Below are 19,414 nucleotides of genomic sequence, written 5' to 3' on the forward strand. Positions count from 1 at the left end.
GGAGATGGGAGATGGGGGGGCGAGACCATCCGCGCCACCCCACCCCCCCACCCCGCACCCCCGCCTGCCCCCACACCAAGGAAGTAAACACATTTAAGACGCTGAGTTTGGGCCACGCCCCCAGGAAGTTATAAATAAATAAAGTATGATAACGATCCATGGAAAAGTGGGAGGGATCGATACACTATTGACAAAGTCCAGCACATCACGATGTCATCACACGGGATGGAACACGCCGGAACACACGTTGGGCCGGTCCTGGTTGGAAAACAAGCACGCGGCAAATACCAGGCCATGGAAGATTCCCAAAATGAAACTTTTGGGGTTTTTTACATTTGCGGCCTTCCTTCTTTCCCGGCAACGAGACTACCGGGTTGAACTCTTTGACGGATCCCGATGCCGATCCTGTTCCTGTAGAGTCCGTCACGGATACCTGCCAACCCTCCCCTTTTTCCTGGGAAACTCCCCCGTTTCTTTCCATTGCCCTCCTGTCATTTCCCATAAGTTTCCTGTCTTTCAACTCTTTAAAAAAAAAAAAGGAATCTGCGAGCACAACGGGTCAACAGGCCAAAGCCCGACTAGGAACATTTTTCTTGCGTCAGGGCGCCACTGCTCCGCATTGAGGGTCCACATGAGGTGGCTTGGGCATCTGGTCAGGATGCATCCTGTACGCCTCCCTGGGGAGGTGCTCAGGACACGTCCGACCGGTGGGAGGCCTGAGGGAAGACCCACGACACGTTGGGGAGACTATGTCTCTCAGCTGGCCTGGGAACACCTCAGGATCCGCCGGGAGGAGCCAGATGAGGCGGTTTGGACATCTGGTTAGGGTGCCTCACAGACAGGGCACATCTGACCGGTAGGAGGCCTTGGGAAAGACACAGGACACGTTGGAGAGACTACCGTATGTCTCTAAACCTGCCTGGGAACGCCTCAGATGTGTCAGGTGGAGCCAGATGAGATGACTCAGGCATCTGCTTAGCTGGGGCGGTGTTCAGGGCATTGGCGAGACTGTGTCTCTCCCAGGCCTGGGAACGCCTCAGGATCTGTTGGGAGGAGCTGGACGATGCAGCCGGCGAGAGGGAAGCCGACGCTCGCCTTTGAAACCCAACCTCAGGTAAGCAGAAGAAGATGGATGAATGAATGGACGCCATGTTTAACTTTTATTTTTTTTAAACGCACACTTCCTGTTCCTGTGCGTCCACCGTTGGGGATTCCAACCGCGTTCCCCACTGCTAGCGTGACTCCTCCACCCTGCTGATGAGGACACGGCATTGCAGCAGTCTCATATTCATCTCATTAATAATCCATCTCATCCATTTGCGTCCTCGGAACACCACCCCCAGGCCCCCCTCGCCTCTGAAGCCTCTTCCAGCAGGCGATACGCTTTAGTGGGAGCCTGATATCATTTCGCCTCATTTGATTAGAGGAGATGAAATGAAAAATAGATTCCAGGACAAATACGGGATCTATCTTTGGATGAAATCCAAAAGTACTTCCTAACTCACTTTGTCGTCATGGTGAGGACCACCAGGCCCAAACGCTCCTGGCTGATTACGCAACAGCTGGCGTCCTGCGAAGATGAAGAAGACAGCGGCGGGAGTGTGATGAAACCCAAAGAAAGCAAAAGCGCCTCAGCTGCAAACATTAAATATTGTTTTTTTCTCTCTCTCTTTAAAAGCCAGAATTCAATTTGGGGCGACATGTCTGGGAGGAAATGAATTTATGCCTTTCTGGGAACGCCGTGTCACCATGCACATGCAGCCACAGGCATCCCATAATAACACACAACACGGGAAAAACGCAATACGAGCCTGCATCAAAACATCCTGCCTTTACAAAGATCAAAATGCTGACTTTTAGTGACGGTCCTGAAGTTGTTCCTAATAATTTGGTAATCTTGCATTGTGCAAAAAGTGCAAAGCCAGGGCTTTTCTAATGATGGCCGTTTGTTACCTGCTTGACGTGTGAACGAGTTAGTAGAATTAAGTCAAAGACACGACGCAAAGTGGGGGCAAAGTGAGAAATGAAGACTTTTTGGTGCAAATCTGGGTAATGAAAAACCCATCATACAGCGTCGTGGACCAGCGTGAAAATGCAATGAAGTGACTTCATCGTGAGAAACACCGCGCTAGTAGCTGACTTGTATTCATAAATCTCTCAGCTGAAGATGAATATTTCAGCATCAGCGCGCCGACTAATAAAACTTGAAGAGATTTTCTTATTTCTCGTGTTCCCGCCGGACTTTTGCGGCCACGTCTTTCTGCAAAGCAGATGAGGATTACTCCCAATGATGTTGGCGCTAAAAAAGCAGCATGGAGTGGTTGTGCTGCTCATTAGTCACGGGCGGCTCGAAGCTCGGCCAGTAAACATGAGTGAAATCGATGGATTAGCCAATCATCAGGCTGGGAATGCTGATTTATTAGCCCGATGCCGGACTGTGATAATGAGCGCTGGAAGGCACCGATCCCTCAGGGGTCACGAGGAAGTGAAGCACCCAGCCAGGCCAACTAATGGAACTCCGATGGAAGAATCGCCTCATTCTGTCTGTCCTGTTTCAACACTTCATTTCTGAGTGACGATTCATCTGAAGGAGCCAAAACACTGAAAAGTCAAAGTTTATTAAAGCAAAGACGCTTTCCTGACGGCGTGACCTCGCGTCTTCCTGCGGTTTGACGTTATTGGCTTCTTATTTTGCGTGTGCGCTTGAATGTAACGTCATATTTCATCCACACGACACCGGACCAGTTCCTCTCAGTCACAAAAAAGAAACAGAAACAACCATCGCTCTTTGCTGCTGGGACCGGAAGACAACATTTTCTTTGTTATTGACTTTGTTCATTCGTGTCTAATCTAGCCTAAGTGTCTCTTCTTCAAAGGTGGCTGAGATCAACGCCAGCCAGGATGAGCAGTCTAACTTACTTCTTACTTGATTCCATTTCTTTTAGTCCCTTTTATTTATTTCATTTTGTTGTAGCCGTAATTTTGTTTCACTTTATTTTGGTCTATTTTACTTGAATTTAGTTTTATTTGACCTTGGTTTTCATTTTAGGTTAGTGTTTAGTTCATTTAATGTATTTGTTATTATTATTTCATTTATTATTTTTTTAGCTTTATTTTAATTTCAGTTTAGTTTTTTTTCCATTCCATGAGTTTTTTTTCTGAAAAATGTTAATTAATGTTTCTAATTACCCGTTTTTAAATAAAATTAAATGAAATTAAAAAGGCTATTGAAAAATGCTTCATTTTAGTTTAATTTAATGTGACTTCATTTAGTTTTATTTAATCTAATATAATTTTTTTCTTTTAGTTTATTTGAATTACTTATTTTTTTCCCTCCTAAGAAATGTTTAATTTAATTTAATTTATTTTAATTAAATTTAATTTAATTTAATACTTTGGGCATGTTTGAATTTCAATTGAGAAACGTAATCTGATATAATTTCATTTTATTTTTGTTTACTTCAATTACTTATTTTATTTTATTTACACTATTTCTTTGTGTAATTAAATTGAAGAGAAAAAAAATTATTTTAAAAAGAAAAAACTAAAAACTAAATTTTATTTAATGTAATTTAAATTAATGTAACTTAAATTATTTGTATTTAATTGAATATAATTTCATTGAATTTTTGGTTTCAGTTTATTTGAATGACTTATTTGTTTGGTTTTATGAATTCAACGAAATGAAAGGAAAATACATAGAAAGAGTTTAGAGGTCATGTGATGGAGGGCAGGCAACTTCCTGGTTGGTTCTGATCTCCTATTTACGGAGGGCGTCACCTGCAGTCCTCAGGCCAATTCCCATCCGAGCGAGCATCCTGCTAATAGAAGACCTTCGACCTTTGTCCCCGCTGGAACGAGGCGATGAGGACCCGAACGATCTGATGGTGAAATATTTGCCGACATGACGCTTCTTCTTCTTCTTGAGCATCCCTCGGCCTCGGTGGGCGTCGAGCGAGTAAACACGCGCTCTTGGCCTTTTGCAGGTGCACCAGTGCAAACCCGCCGGGCGGCCGGGCAAATAAAAACCACCTGCCGTCACAGAGTGCAGCATCTGGCATCGGGACGTCCTACTCGGCTGTCATCAACAACAGTGGGGGCGGCGGGGGGAGGGTCTCTTTCTTCCAAGACGCTCAGATTAGACACAACGTCAACGCAAAAGTCAACGTGACACGGACAAACACGGGGTCTTCCATGGCAGACGTTCATCTTCTTCAATGTCAAATATGTTACTCATTCAAAACATCCATCATCATAACAAATGAATCCATACTTGCTTCATCGTTGATTCAAGCGAGCAGCCGTTATTTGTGGAGAGAACTTGAAAAAGTGAAATCATTACATTCAAATATTTCATTCGTTCATTAAAGTAATTATTTATTTTCAAAAATACGTCAACAACAATAAATTAATGACAAAAACTTCAGTAGAAAAAGAGGAATACAGTGTAAAGAATAAGAGAGTGTATAGATCTTTTTAAATGTCATTTTTTAAAAACATGAATTTATGTACACATAAGTAAATAATAATAATAACAAGAATAAATAATAATAAATAATATTAAAAAACTCGAATTAAACCTTTAAAATAATACAATTTTACTAAATAGTAAACATGTAGAGGTAATTTTAAAATAAAAAAATATTAATTAGTAATTATTGCCTTCAAGAAATTAATTAATTAAAACAAATAAAAATATTAAAAATAGAATAGGACATACAGTAGTACCATTAGGACATACAGTAGTACTATTAGGACATACAGTAGTACCATAAGGACATACAGTAGTACCATTAGGACATACAGTAGTACCATTAGGACATACAGTAGTACTATTAGGACATACAGCAGTAGTACCATTAGGACATACAGTAGTACTATTAGGACATACAGTAGTAGTACTATTAGGACATACAGTAGTAGTACCATTAGGACATACGGTAGTACTATTAGGACATACAGTAGTAGTACCATTAGGACATACGGTAGTACTATTAGGACATACAGTAGTAGTACCAATAGGACATACGGTAGTACCATTAGGACATACAGTAGTAGTACCATTAGGACATACAGTAGTAGTACCATTAGGACATACAGTAGTACTATTAGGACATACAGTAGTACCATAAGGACATACAGTAGTACTATTAGGACATACAGTAGGAGTACCATTAGGACATACGGTAGTACTATTAGGACATACAGCAGTAGTACCATTAGGACATACAGTAGTACTATTAGGACATACAGTAGTACTATTAGGACATACAGTAGTACCATTAGGACATACAGTAGTACTATTAGGACATACAGTAGTACTATTAGGACATACAGTAGTACCATAAGGACATACAGTAGTACCATTAGGACATACAGTAGTACCATTAGGACATACAGTAGTACTATTAGGACATACAGCAGTAGTACCATTAGGACATACAGTAGTACTATTAGGACATACAGTAGTAGTACTATTAGGACATACAGTAGTAGTACCATTAGGACATACGGTAGTACTATTAGGACATACAGTAGTAGTACCATTAGGACATACGGTAGTACTATTAGGACATACAGTAGTAGTACCAATAGGACATACGGTAGTACCATTAGGACATACAGTAGTAGTACCATTAGGACATACAGTAGTAGTACCATTAGGACATACAGTAGTACTATTAGGACATACAGTAGTACCATAAGGACATACAGTAGTACTATTAGGACATACAGTAGGAGTACCATTAGGACATACGGTAGTACTATTAGGACATACAGCAGTAGTACCATTAGGACATACAGTAGTACTATTAGGACATACAGTAGTACTATTAGGACATACAGTAGTACCATTAGGACATACAGTAGTACTATTAGGACATACAGTAGTACTATTAGGACATACAGTAGTACCATAAGGACATACAGTAGTACCATTAGGACATACAGTAGTAGTACCATTAGGACATACGGTAGTACTATTAGGACATACAGCAGTAGTACCATTAGGACATACAGTAGTAGTACCATTAGGACATACAGTAGTACCATTAGGACATACAGTAGTACTATTAGGACATACGGTAGTACTATTAGGACATACAGTAGTACCATTAGGACATACAGTAGTACTATTAGGACATACAGTAGTAGTACCATTAGGACATACAGTAGTACCATTAGGACATACGGTAGTACTATTAGGACATACAGCAGTAGTACCATTAGGACATACAGTAGTACTATTAGGACATACAGTAGTAGTACCATTAGGACATACGGTAGTACCATTAGGACATACAGTAGTAGTACCATTAGGACATACGGTAGTACCATTAGGACATACAGTAGTAGTACCATTAGGACATACGGTAGTACTATTAGGACATACAATAGTAGTACTATTAGGACATACGGTAGTACTATTAGGACATACAGTAGTAGTACTATTAGGACATACAGTAGTAGTACCATTAGGACATACGGTAGTACTATTAGGACATACAGTAGTAGTGCTATTAGGACATACGGTAGTACTATTAGGACATACAGTAGTAGTACCATTAGGACATACAGTAGTAGTACTATTAGGACATACAGTAGTAGTACCATTAGGACATACGGTAGTACTATTAGGACATACAGTAGTAGTGCTATTAAGACATACGGTAGTACCATTAGGACATACAGTAGTAGTACCATTAGGACATACAATAGTAGTACCATTAGGACATACGGTAGTAGTACCATTAGGACATACAGTAGTACTATTAGGACATACAGTAGTAGTACCATTAGGACATACAGTAGTACCATTAGGACATACGGTAGTACTATTAGGACATACAGTAGTACCATTAGGACATACAGTAGTACTATTAGGACATACAGTAGTAGTACCATTAGGACATACAGTAGTACCATTAGGACATACGGTAGTACTATTAGGACATACAGCAGTAGTACCATTAGGACATACAGTAGTACTATTAGGACATACAGCAGTAGTACCATTAGGACATACAGTAGTAGTACCATTAGGACATACAGTAGTACTATTAGGACATACAGTAGTACCATAAGGACATACAGTAGTACCATTAGGACATACAGTAGTACCATTAGGACATACAGTAGTAGTACCATTAGGACATACGGTAGTACTATTAGGACATACAGTAGTAGTACCATTAGGACATACAGTAGTACCATTAGGACATACAGTAGTAGTACCATTAGGACATACGGTAGTACCATTAGGACATACAGTAGTAGTACCATTAGGACATACGGTAGTACTATTAGGACATACAGTAGTAGTACTATTAGGACATACAGTAGTAGTACCATTAGGACATACGGTAGTACTATTAGGACATACAGTAGTAGTGCTATTAGGACATACGGTAGTACCATTAGGACATACAGTAGTAGTACCATTAGGACATACAGTAGTAGTACCATTAGGACATACGGTAGTAGTACCATTAGGACATACAGTAGTACTATTAGGACATACAGTAGTAGTACCATTAGGACATACAGTAGTACCATTAGGACATACGGTAGTACTATTAGGACATACAGTAGTACCATTAGGACATACAGTAGTACCATTAGGACATACGGTAGTACTATTAGGACATACAGCAGTAGTACCATTAGGACATACAGTAGTACTATTAGGACATACAGCAGTAGTACCATTAGGACATACAGTAGTAGTACCATTAGGACATACAGTAGTACCATTAGGACATACAGTAGTAGTACCATTAGGACATACGGTAGTACCATTAGGACATACAGTAGTAGTACCATTAGGACATACGGTAGTACTATTAGGACATACAGTAGTAGTACCATTAGGACATACAGTAGTACTATTAGGACATACAGCAGTAGTACCATTAGGACATACAGTAGTAGTACCATTAGGACATACAGTAGTACCATTAGGACATACAGTAGTAGTACCATTAGGACATACGGTAGTACTATTAGGACATACAGTAGTAGTGCTATTAGGACATACGGTAGTACCATTAGGACATACAGTAGTAGTACCATTAGGACATACGGTAGTAGTACCATTAGGACATACGGTAGTACTATTAGGACATACAGCAGTAGTACCATTAGGACATACAGTAGTACTATTAGGACATACAGCAGTAGTACCATTAGGACATACAGTAGTAGTACCATTAGGACATACAGTAGTACCATTAGGACATACAGTAGTAGTACCATTAGGACATACGGTAGTACCATTAGGACATACGGTAGTACTATTAGGACATACAGTAGTAGTACTATTAGGACATACGGTAGTACCATTAGGACATACGGTAGTACTATTAGGACATACAGTAGTAGTACTATTAGGACATACAGTAGTAGTACCATTAGGACATACGGTAGTACTATTAGGACATACAGTAGTAGTGCTATTAGGACATACGGTAGTACTATTAGGACATACAGTAGTAGTACTATTAGGACATACAGTAGTAGTACCATTAGGACATACGGTAGTACTATTAGGACATACAGTAGTAGTACTATTAGGACATACAGTAGTAGTACCATTAGGACATATGGTAGTACTATTAGGACATACAGTAGTAGTACTATTAGGACATACGGTAGTACTATTAGGACATACAGTAGTAGTACCAATAGGACATACGGTAGTACCATTAGGACATACAGTAGTAGTACCATTAGGACATACAGTAGTAGTACCATTAGGACATACAGTAGTACTATTAGGACATACAGTAGTAGTACCATTAGGACATACAGTAGTACTATTAGGACATACAGCAGTAGTACCATTAGGACATACAGTAGTAGTACCATTAGGACATACAGTAGTACCATTAGGACATACAGTAGTAGTACCATTAGGACATATGGTAGTACTATTAGGACATACAGTAGTAGTACTATTAGGACATACGGTAGTACTATTAGGACATACAGTAGTAGTACTATTAGGACATACGGTAGTACTATTAGGACATACAGTAGTAGTGCTATTAGGACATACGGTAGTACTATTAGGACATACAGTAGTAGTACCATTAGGACATACAGTAGTACCATTAACAATGTACTGCATACTTACACTACAATACTGAGTACATGGAGTACATGCAGTGTAGTGTGTAGAGTGTGTACTTAGTGAGTGTTGTGTAGCTGGATGAGTGCGGTTGCGTACTAATAAGTGGAAATGAGGATCCTCTTCTTCTTCTCTCCTTTTAAAATGTAAATTGGCAGCGCTGTGAGTTAGCCCCGCCCCTTCCTCGGCGCCTGAAGACGACTGGCGTGCGGAGAACCCGGGCCTCACTCACTTCCCCGGCGAGGCCCCGGAGACTCGCTAGCAAAGTGTCAGCCGGTGACGGATGCTTCCGGGGGTGCTAAAGGTTAACGCGGTGCGACTCTACCTGCCCGCAGCGCCCGCCCCCTCCGCGCCCTCATTAAGCGCACATGGCGCCTCCTCCTTTCTCATTTGTATGCTAGCAGACGCTAACACACATCAATGCAGCCAAACTGACCTAAATAACACACAAATGAAAACGCCACCACCACCGCCCCCACCCTGATCCTCCTCCTCCTCACTCAGCGGCGCCGGTGTTGCCCGGGTGATTTTCCGCTTGGTGTCAGGTTGTAAAATGGAAGTTATGATGGAGGCGAGCGGCCTTCTGCCCATCTCCTGTAATAAATAGGAAACAAATAATAGCTGCATTATTCCATTCATCTTCAGAGGAACTTTAGCACCGCAAACAAAGCACACATAAGACATCAATTATTCAGCAACACACTCCAAAGTCAGCACAAACATCAATCAGAAGTCATGCAGCAATATTTCTATCATGAATAAACACGTTTAGCCATGTGAACAAGCCATTTCAAATGAATCATAAACATATTTACCAACGTGAACAAAAAATCAATCATAAATAATACATAAATAATAGCTACAAAATGGAATAATAAATAAAAACGTTTCGCAATGTGAACAAAAATTTCATAATAAATAACACTACATAATTTTTAAAAAATATTAAATATAAGCTTAGCAATGTCAACAAAAATCATTAGAAATGACTAATTCAATAAATACCTTTAGCAACCTGACCAAATAAAATCAATAATACATCAATAATTTCATCATAAATAAATAAGTCTAGCAATGACAACACAAATTCAATCATCATAATAAATAAATAATCCATGAATGGATAGATAATGAAATCATAAATACTTTAAGGAACGTGAATACAAATTGTATAATAAATCAAACATAAATAATAAATACATAATACGTTTGGCAAAGTAAACAAAAACATGACAAATAAATAAAGCAAAAATAATAATGAAGTAATAACTAAATAGGTTTATAAACTCCATGATAAACAATACATCAATAATAAATCCTTATCAGTCATTTCACCATTTTCAGCGTAGCGTAAACGCCGTCTATTCAGTCAACTGCCAAGTGGACTATAGTTGCCGGGTAAGCAATAGCACTTTCGTCACCGGGGTCTCCAATTCACGCCGGGTCAATCAATCTTTGGCATTCATGACTGCGGCTGTAGGCAACTTCCTGATGCGTTTTTTTAATGAGCTCCACAAGCTGGCAGTAGCTGCAAGTGACGTACCACGCAGCATCCAGCAGCATGATCTAGCTCTGTGTGCGCTACGTCATGGAGTTGTGTCTTTTCACATGCATACGCGCAGCACTTTGGGAAAAAAACTAAAATCTGTTTATGTTGGTCATGAAGGAAAAACCTTGCCCCGGCTTCGCTACACGTCTTAAACTAAAGCCCCACCAATTATTCGTCAGTCACGTGGATGTTGGAAGTTGCATCATTTCTTCAGCAAATAGGCTAAGCTAGCACGATGTCGCTGCTCAAATGTGAGTGTAATGTTAGCACTTTAGCATCACATAGCTATGCTAGTGTTGCTAACGTTCGTGCCCTCCTGTCCCACTCTTTAAGGAGACTACGTCCAACCGCATCTATTACGTTGGACAAGTAGCGTAGCTAACACGTTTGTTAGCATTAAAGCTACACACACACAAAGCAACGTAGGCTTTGCTAAAAACACGTTCAAGCGCCCTAACGGCTTACACGCTTTCGTTATTGTGGCACAGTTACATCACGCTCCAATGGGGGGTGTGGCCAAAAAGCAACACAAAACATCACATTGAAAACAGAGAGCGGGCAGGTCGATGACGATTTGTGGTGCGAGTCCCGCAGCACTCAAACAATCGACACATTATGTAAACACACACTCAACGTATTGGGACACCGCACCCCCCGACCCCCCTGTGTATGTGGGTCACTCAGTCCTCATCAATACGTCCAATCACTAGCATGAGAACAGGAGGCGCTGCAGGGCAAAGAACTCTGCATAACAAAACAACTCGCAAGGATACGTAAAAAAATAACAACATACTGTGGCCCTCATTGCGTGTGTGTGTGTGTGCGTGTGTGCGTGTGTGCGTGAGTGTGTGTGTGTGTGTGTGTGTGTGTGTGTGTGTGTGTGCACAATGCACATCGTTTGTCTGATAAACGACCCGAGAAGCATCGGTGTGGACAGAGGCTGAATGCAATGCTTCTCTTAAAAGACAAGATGGCTTCCCTTGTCCAACCCCCCGTGTGAGTGTGAGCATCTTAACATGCTTAAAGTGTAACAATAAGTCAACCGCTGTTAATAACCACACATAAAAACAACAACATGCGCACGTTTAGGGACTATTTTTGCTTCAGGTTGTGTTTATTTGTGTTTATAATCCATTCTGGGGTGAAATTGTGGCCTTTGTATCGCCTGAATAACATCTGAACACGCTTCAAGTGTAAAAATAAGTCAACCACTGTTGATCATCACATATAAAAACAACAATATGCACACGTTTATTTTTGCTCCAGCTTGTGTTATTAGTGTTTATAATGCGTTCCAGAGTGAAACTGTGGTCCTCGTAAAGTGTGATCAGCATGTTAACATGCTTAAAGTGTAAAAATAAGTGAACGGCTGTTAATAAGCATACATAAAAACAACAATATGTGCATGTTTAGGGACTATTTTTGCTTCAGGTTGTGTTTATAAGTGTTTATAATCCGTTCTGTAGTGAAACTGTGGGCCTTGTAATGCCTGGGTAACATTTGAACATGCTTAAAGTGTAAAAATAAGTGAACTGCTGTTAATAACCACACAAAAACAGCAATATGCTGACTTTTAGGGACTATTTTTTCTTTTTCTTGTTGTGTTTATTTGTGTTTATTATCCGTTCCAGGGTGAAATTTGTAACACCTAGATAACATTTGAACATGCTTCAAGTGTAAAAATGAGTTCACCGCTAGTAAAAATGGAAGGTAAAAACAACAATATGCACCCGTTTAGGTTGTGTTTAGAATCACTGCTGTTGACCAATGGGAGAAAGGAGTGGTGTCACGTGGCTTGCTGTGGTGCGTTTGTGTACCCTTGGATTTCCTAGTGGTTCCAAACAATCAGTCGGGCAGAGAAAGCCACCAATGACGGCGCCAAGATGGTCAAGATGCAGGAGACGTAGCGGACGCCGGCTCCCTGAAGGAGAAACATCATCGAGCTCTCCACGGCGCCAACATCTCCTGTCATCTTTCTCTTCATCAGCAGGAAAGAGGAAAAACATCACAAGGAGATGGAAGAGAGGGAGGAAAAAAGTGACATGATGTTCCAGCTGAGACTTCAAGAGGAGGGGTTAAAAAAAAAGATTTGGGGGGCCATCAGCGAGTCATCCGGCGAGAACAAAAATGGTTGGCATGAAAGGGAAGGAAGGAAAGAGAAAAGAGAGGAAATGATGAGCGTGCAGCTGTGCTGCAGCCAAGCTTCATCTCCTCATATCACTCCTTTAAACCACGCACACTCCGCATGTGTGTGTGTGAAATGGAGATATGAATCCAGGACAAGGCCCCCCCAACACCACCACCACCTCCAGAGATTGGACACCCCCACCCCCATCCCCCTCGGGAAAGATGGAGTTCACCTCCAGTTGCATCAAGACACATTCATCACTAAGCAGCATGAAACATAACCTCGTTTATTTTTACTAGCGCTCCTCTTCACTCAAATATTATAGAAAAATATCCGCATTACTCGATTTTTTTCCCAAAATTTTGGGGTTATTTTGTTTGCATGTGAATGTTTCCATGTGAGCTCTGGGGAAGTTGCGACACGCCGTGAACGTCACGGGCAGGAGAAAAAAAGGGGCGCTTGATTTGCTCGCCTAATTGGAGCGTGTTTTTTTTTTATTAGCGATTATCGGAGTGATTTTTAATGATATCGGATTTATCTTATTGGCCTGATATTCACCATGTACCCCTGCTTTAAAACCTTGTGACTGATGTCATTTCAGTGAGTGCAATTATTAGGGATGTCCGATAATATCAGCCCGCCGATATTATTGGCCTGATATTGGCATAAAAATGCCAATTTCCCTAACCTTAAAAAAAATATTGGTAGATATCGGTATCTCGTGCTCCTGTCCGCTCTGACCTCCCTGAAGTCGGCTAGATCCCCACGTTAGCGTCTGAGACGCTAGCTGTTAGCCATTCAGTGAAGCACAAATAAGCTGCACTCCCTGAAGGTCTTGACGTTCTTGCCTGCTCGTCGACCTCGCTCGGTAGTCAATTCACGTTTCCCATGATGACAGAAGGTACCGAAGGCTTGAATCTCCGCTTCCTCTGCTGCCTCGATACGCCTTCTTTACCTCAGTGGCTAAACTGGGAACCACAGCGATGCGGGACGTCGCTCTCATGGCACGTAAAAATGTGCTTGAGTAAACAAACAGAGCTGCTCGAAAGGCAGGCGCTTGTGGCGGTGCTGTTAATTCCGCGTCAGGAGATATGCGATGCTACACACATCAGTATCAGTATCACTTGATATCGGTATCAGATATTGAGATTTGGGCAATATCAGCATATGGGATATCGGCAAGAAGCCAATATTGGACATCCCAGTAATAACCATCGCTGTCAAACTTCATCACTGATGTCGTTGCCTTGGCAACTTGGGGGGATATGGGCGGGGGGTGGGGGGATATGGGTGGGGAGGGTGGATAGGGGTGGGGGGGACAGCATTATTATAAGCCAGGTACGCGGATTCATTGTGTATGTAGAAAAGGATGATTAACAGAAAGGAACGGCGACATCTGGCGGCTAGATGGGGCACTGCAACATTCGTGATGCACCGCCAGAGGGAGAACAAAAGGTGAAAAAGGTGACTTTTCCCTCACACATGCCTTGCAGGAATTGTGCTCCGGAGTTTGCGGGCTTGGCAAGCGGGGCAATCGATAAACACCGGCTTGTTCGAGAAGGTTCCGCAGGACAAGAAGTGTGACTAAACACTAAAAGGAGGGCGATGGAGAAGGGGGGGGGGGTCATGTGACGAGCACACGCCCCTGATGCGTGTATTTGAAATAAGAAAAAGATCAAACATGGAAGGCAGAGGGTATAATTCGGCCTGGCTGCCTGCTCCGCTGCTCCGCTCGCTCTCTTGTCTCACTGCAGGCGGCGATTAAAATTACATCGCCGCCGCGGCAGATTCCATATTCAGCAGAGTATGAATTATCTATTAAACATGACTGGAGTCGAGAGCGGGGCACGTTGTAGCTGAGGTGTCACTGTGACGACGAGGAGCCTTCTTGCTAGCGGTGGTGCCTTCCTGATTAAAAACACCGTCACTAACAACACAACACACGCGTAAAGAAGCGTCGATGTAACGTCAAATTGGCGTTTTTATTGTCCCCTGTGCACACCGACGCACCGGTGGAATTTGCCGAGAAGCTCAATATCACTGGGACACATTCGAACTTTATTGTTTTCCTTTAAAGCCAAAGCCTGCAGGGCAGCACTTGGCCATGTGGGCAAACGCTGACATCCAGCGGCCACTTGGCGTAACGACATTTAATGTTACTGAACAGGCCAGGGGTCTCCAAAGCTCATCGCTATTAAAGCTCCTTGGACAAAGAAGAAAGGAGAAGCGCGCTATTTGTGCTTTTTTTATACGGCTGCCAACATTTAAAGGAAATGTGTTCTTTTTATGGAATGTTGCCAACCATCCGCAATCCTTACGTGTGACACGAACACACGCCCTTCTCTCTTCTGTGCCTTCTAAAGATATAAAAACAGGTGAAACGCCTGAACGCCCGATCACAAAGATGTGTTTATACGTCTTTCACACACACCAGGTGGCGGAAGTGCATTTGACAAGAACTCGGCATGGATCATTTGCACGTATTAACACAGCAAGGAGGAAGTGAGACAGCGTGGAGGAGTGTAGCGTGCAGGTTACGCACTGTAGGGACTTTTTAACGCATGCACACTCACACACGCACGTAAACACGCGTGCACACACACAGTTTAGTTGCAAATGTAAAAACTGTAAATAGTTGATGGTGTTATATTTGTAAATAAATTGTTATTTGGATGTGAAACAACCCTCTTTTGTGTTGTTTATGTTGGTTTATCTTATATTTGAGTTGCCACAAAAGCAAAAAAAGAAAGTGTCAAAGTGAAAGTTATGCTTGAAATGTATCTTTTCACAAAGAGCTGGTTTTGTCCCTTTTTTAGTCAAGAACTGAAATTTTCCTGAAACTCACCTACTGTATGTTCTGCTGCTGATTACTAAAGAACGCGAAAAGGTAGAAACAAACTTTTTTGGATCTAATGTTTCTTTTGGTAGGTTCCATGTTTATATAGCCGTAGAACACAATATTCTGTGTGCCTGAAAAGATCAGTCCAAATGGTGTAAAATGGCCGCTATTGAAGGGGTTGTCTTGAACAATGGCTGGGATTGAATGAGTTAAAACGCCTCCAACAAGGTTTTCTGTTTTTCTATCCATGCTGTGAGCATGTAGTAACAGGTACATTCATGATAACATGGAATACTTACACTATTTTGGGAACTTCCTTCCTGGGTGCATTGATTTCACATAGCAACATAGAAAGGAACGCTACACCTGGCTAGTCGCTAGCCGGCTAGTCGCTAGCATGTGTGGTGTGGCGAGGTGTCACTACGCCAGTAACGTAGTTCTTGGGCGTAACAATGTTAATAACAACAATGTGGTTCATATGCAGCTCACATTATGGAAATGGAGCCCTGTTAGTGCTTTATGGACGGAATAGGTGCAGCCCATTACATGCTGCCTCTTTTAACTGTTTTGATATCTTTAGAACACACAGAAAGACGTGTGTTCATGTCTCACATAAGGATTGTGGTTCCGCTTTTCCTTTAAAGTGTACTTATTTACAAATGCCATTGTCTTGATGCTGTTTTGTGGTCATTTGTCATTAAATAGAGGCATAATGTGTGAGCAAATAGTCTTAAACATGTCCAACATCATCTGCCGAGCTCCAGCGATCCCTGCTTTAACGCAACATTTTAAAGCTGCATGTGGGCAAACGCTGACATCTAGCGGCTACTTGGTGCAATAACAGGAAGAGTAACTGAATCGGCTGAGTGATGCTCGTAAAATAAATCAAATAATATGATAATACTACAACATCGCAGCGTATACTATATATGCTGTATAAGTGATCAGATAAACTGGTGACATTTGTTTCGGTAGAAGGAGTTCAAAGGTTAAATAGTGTTGACTCCGCCTCTTCCATGACGCAAACAGCAGAGGTAGCGGACAGAAAGCACGTAGCGCGTCTTTTTAAAAGTCGCCTTTTATGCCTTCATTAGCACTAAAACCTATTTTCTATGAAGCCGAACGTCATTACGCTTACTTTGAAAGACTTTAGACGTCATTCTGTGTGGTTTCTAGATATCCAAAGGCGACAGATTCCAAGGCAAAGACGTTTTTTGCGGAAACGACCAGGGGGTACCTGCCCTGATGGCCTGCTCGCTGTCTCTGCCCGAGGCGGACCTCACCTGCACCATCTGCTTGCAGATTTACAAGTACCCGGTGGTCCTGAAGTGCAGCCACAGCTTCTGCAGCCTGTGCCTCAAGCAGCACTGGGCCCACCAGAGGCCGCCCAGGTCGTGCCCTCTGTGCCGGAGCCTGTCGGTGGACGAGCCGGTGCCCTCTCTGACCATCAGGAACCTGTGCGAGTTCCTCGTCCAGGACGACGACGACGACGAGCTGTTCTGCGGGCAGAAGGACATGTGTGCTCTTCACAGGGAGGGGCTCAAGCTCTTCTGCCTCGTCGACCAGGAGCCCATTTGCGTGGTTTGCAGCAAGTCCAAAAGACACAAACGGCACGACTGCTGCCTTATCAACGAAGCCATTGATGATGTCAAGGTAGGACAAAACATATAAAAGTAGTCTATGTACAGCTTGGATACATTTATGGCAACACCAGTCCAAATTGTGTCCACGGTTTGAATACTTCATGTGAACACCGCTGCCTTGATCTTCTTGGGCGTGGAATTGATTGGGACCCATTTCCCAAGAGGGCGTCATGTGCTGCTTCACTTTCCGTCAAAGTGACTTGACTGCGTGCTACTCACACTCAGCCAATACAGTAATCCCTCGCTGTATCGCCATTTTTCTAAATTAATCAATTTTTGTGGTTGAATACGGCCTATTAGGTTTGTAAAAAGGCACATTTAATCAAATTGTACTTATTGTTGGCCTAAGTGAAGCATTGGTTAAAATACAAGGTGGAAGAAGCATTAGAATTGTCAATGTACTTGTAGTATTGTACATTGGCCACTAGGTGTTGGTAATTGTTCAACGAGACAGGCACTAGGCTCACTAAGGTTCCGCAGGGAACACACTTGCTGGGACACTGCTTTTTTATGTGCGTCTTACATGGCTTATTTACTTCCTGCTATGTTGGCTAACACCAGTGTAAATTGCATTTTAAAGCTGCAAGGAAGTATGCTGGCCAGAAAGAAACGTACCTATTTTCTCTGATTACATCAATTATACTGGCTGATACAAATATAACGGTGACTATAGGGGTGTTACTTCATGCCTTGAGGGCTCTAATAATGTTAAAGAGCGCATTTCCTACTTGGAGGAAATGGTTAACCGCCATAAACGAGGGTTAACTGTATTGTCTAGAGGGCTAGCAATGCAAGTGAGTAGCAAGATAATCAACCAACAGTCGAGCTCGAGTGCTGCCGGCACTGGGGGAGCTGCGGTTCACCGAGGGGAAAGATGAATTCCAACGTGTACCGTAACATTGTGACGCATGTGTAAGACAGTCACTTGACAATAGCTGTACACGGACTACTCAGGCAGCTTTGGCGTTAACGATTCATCAATCGTCTCTACAGGCCAAGCTAAAGTCACAACTTTGCTCCCTGCTGAAGACGAGGGACGTTTTGGACAAAACCAAGAAAAGCTTGGAGGACGCCAAGGTTCACATTCAGGTGGCGACATCTTTGCCGTCATCAAAGCCCAAATGTCTTCACTCCCCCCACCCCCACCCTGAGGTTCTTCTGCCCTTCCAGGTGGAGGCCCAGCATGTGCAGAAGTGCTCCGGCGAGGAGTTCGCCCGCCTGCACAGGTTCCTGCAGGCCGAGGAGGACGCCCGCATGGTGATGCTTCAGGAGGAGGTGGAGGAGAAGGGTCGAGCCATGAGGCAAAAGATCGGCAAGGCCAACGCCAGCCTGCAGTCTGTGTGCGCGTCCATACGAGCTCTGGAGGACAGGCTGGCTATGACGGGCATCTCTGTCTTGCGGGTAAGGAACCTGAGTGGACACGTCCATGCTTGCTCACCTTGCTGGCGTCACCTCCTCTCTTTTGGGTCTTTCAGGAGCGCAAGGACTCTGCGGCATCAACAGCCAGGTAAGGTGTGGATCATGGTCTCCTGACGCTTTCGGCGTGGGGTCACCGCCGTCATTCAGTCTTTTTTTCTTTTTTGTCATCAGGGATGCGAGCCCCGTGGACATGTTGCCGATGGCGGGGAGGCTCATCGACGAGGCCAAATATTTGGGCTCGCTGAGCTTCCACGTGTGGGAGAAGATGCGACACATCATCAAATGGTGAAAACGATGTCGCAGCAGCCACGCCCCCCCTTAACCAGACGAACCAGACTCTTGTTGGAAGACCCTGCAGAAGACTTGCATGCTCCTGGTTGAGCGTCCCTTCTTCTACGCACACGGAGAGGCCGCACCCACGCTGGCCATGCAGACTTCTTATGCTCCTTCCAACTTCTTACGCCACATTTCTCATCTCATCATTGCCAAATTACATGATTGTTAATATTATTAGGAGTATGAACAGATGCTTGAGGTTGATTAAAACTCATTTCAAGTTGTATCAGCGTGAAAATGCCACTTGATGCCCTTCTTCACTTTATCAACATTTACAAATCCAACACGACAATGATGACTATAATAACACATTTTAGTAAATAACCTCTTCTAAGGAGTACGTTTTATTTTATATTTTTAATAGAAATGA

The 19,414-nt window shown here is 42.7% G+C and overlaps 1 protein-coding gene across 3 annotated transcripts; it reads left to right on the forward strand.

The window, feature by feature from the left end:
* The first annotated feature begins 233 nt into the window (after positions 1-233).
* Positions 234-19,398, forward strand: LOC129168564 (E3 ubiquitin-protein ligase TRIM35-like). 3 transcript variants are annotated; one of them, XM_054754014.1, is made up of 6 exons: positions 234-1,114; positions 16,823-17,299; positions 18,283-18,378; positions 18,460-18,690; positions 18,765-18,796; positions 18,880-19,398. In XM_054754014.1, exons 1-6 carry the CDS (start codon positions 1,064-1,066, stop codon positions 18,995-18,997), a joined length of 1,005 nt encoding a protein of 334 aa, XP_054609989.1. In that variant the 5' UTR covers positions 234-1,063; the 3' UTR covers positions 18,998-19,398. The 3 variants fall into 3 exon arrangements, with proteins under 3 accessions (XP_054609989.1, XP_054609988.1, XP_054609990.1); XM_054754013.1 differs by having other exon boundaries at positions 18,283-18,690; XM_054754015.1 differs by having other exon boundaries at positions 16,949-17,299; positions 18,283-18,690.
* The last annotated feature ends 16 nt before the right edge of the window (positions 19,399-19,414 follow it).

The sequence above is a fragment of the Dunckerocampus dactyliophorus genome, chromosome 15, assembly GCF_027744805.1.
Source record: "Dunckerocampus dactyliophorus isolate RoL2022-P2 chromosome 15, RoL_Ddac_1.1, whole genome shotgun sequence".
NCBI lineage: Eukaryota > Metazoa > Chordata > Actinopteri > Syngnathiformes > Syngnathidae > Dunckerocampus > Dunckerocampus dactyliophorus.

Coding starts and splice junctions, on each gene's coding strand:
- LOC129168564 (XM_054754013.1), top strand. CDS start 1,064: ATGCAGCCGGCGAGAGGGAAGCCGACGCTCGCCTTTGAAACCCAACCT. Junction 18,691..18,764: donor CGGGCATCTCTGTCTTGCGG/GTAAGGAACCTG, acceptor TGGGTCTTTCAG/GAGCGCAAGGACTCTGCGGC. Junction 18,797..18,879: donor TCTGCGGCATCAACAGCCAG/GTAAGGTGTGGA, acceptor TTTTGTCATCAG/GGATGCGAGCCCCGTGGACA.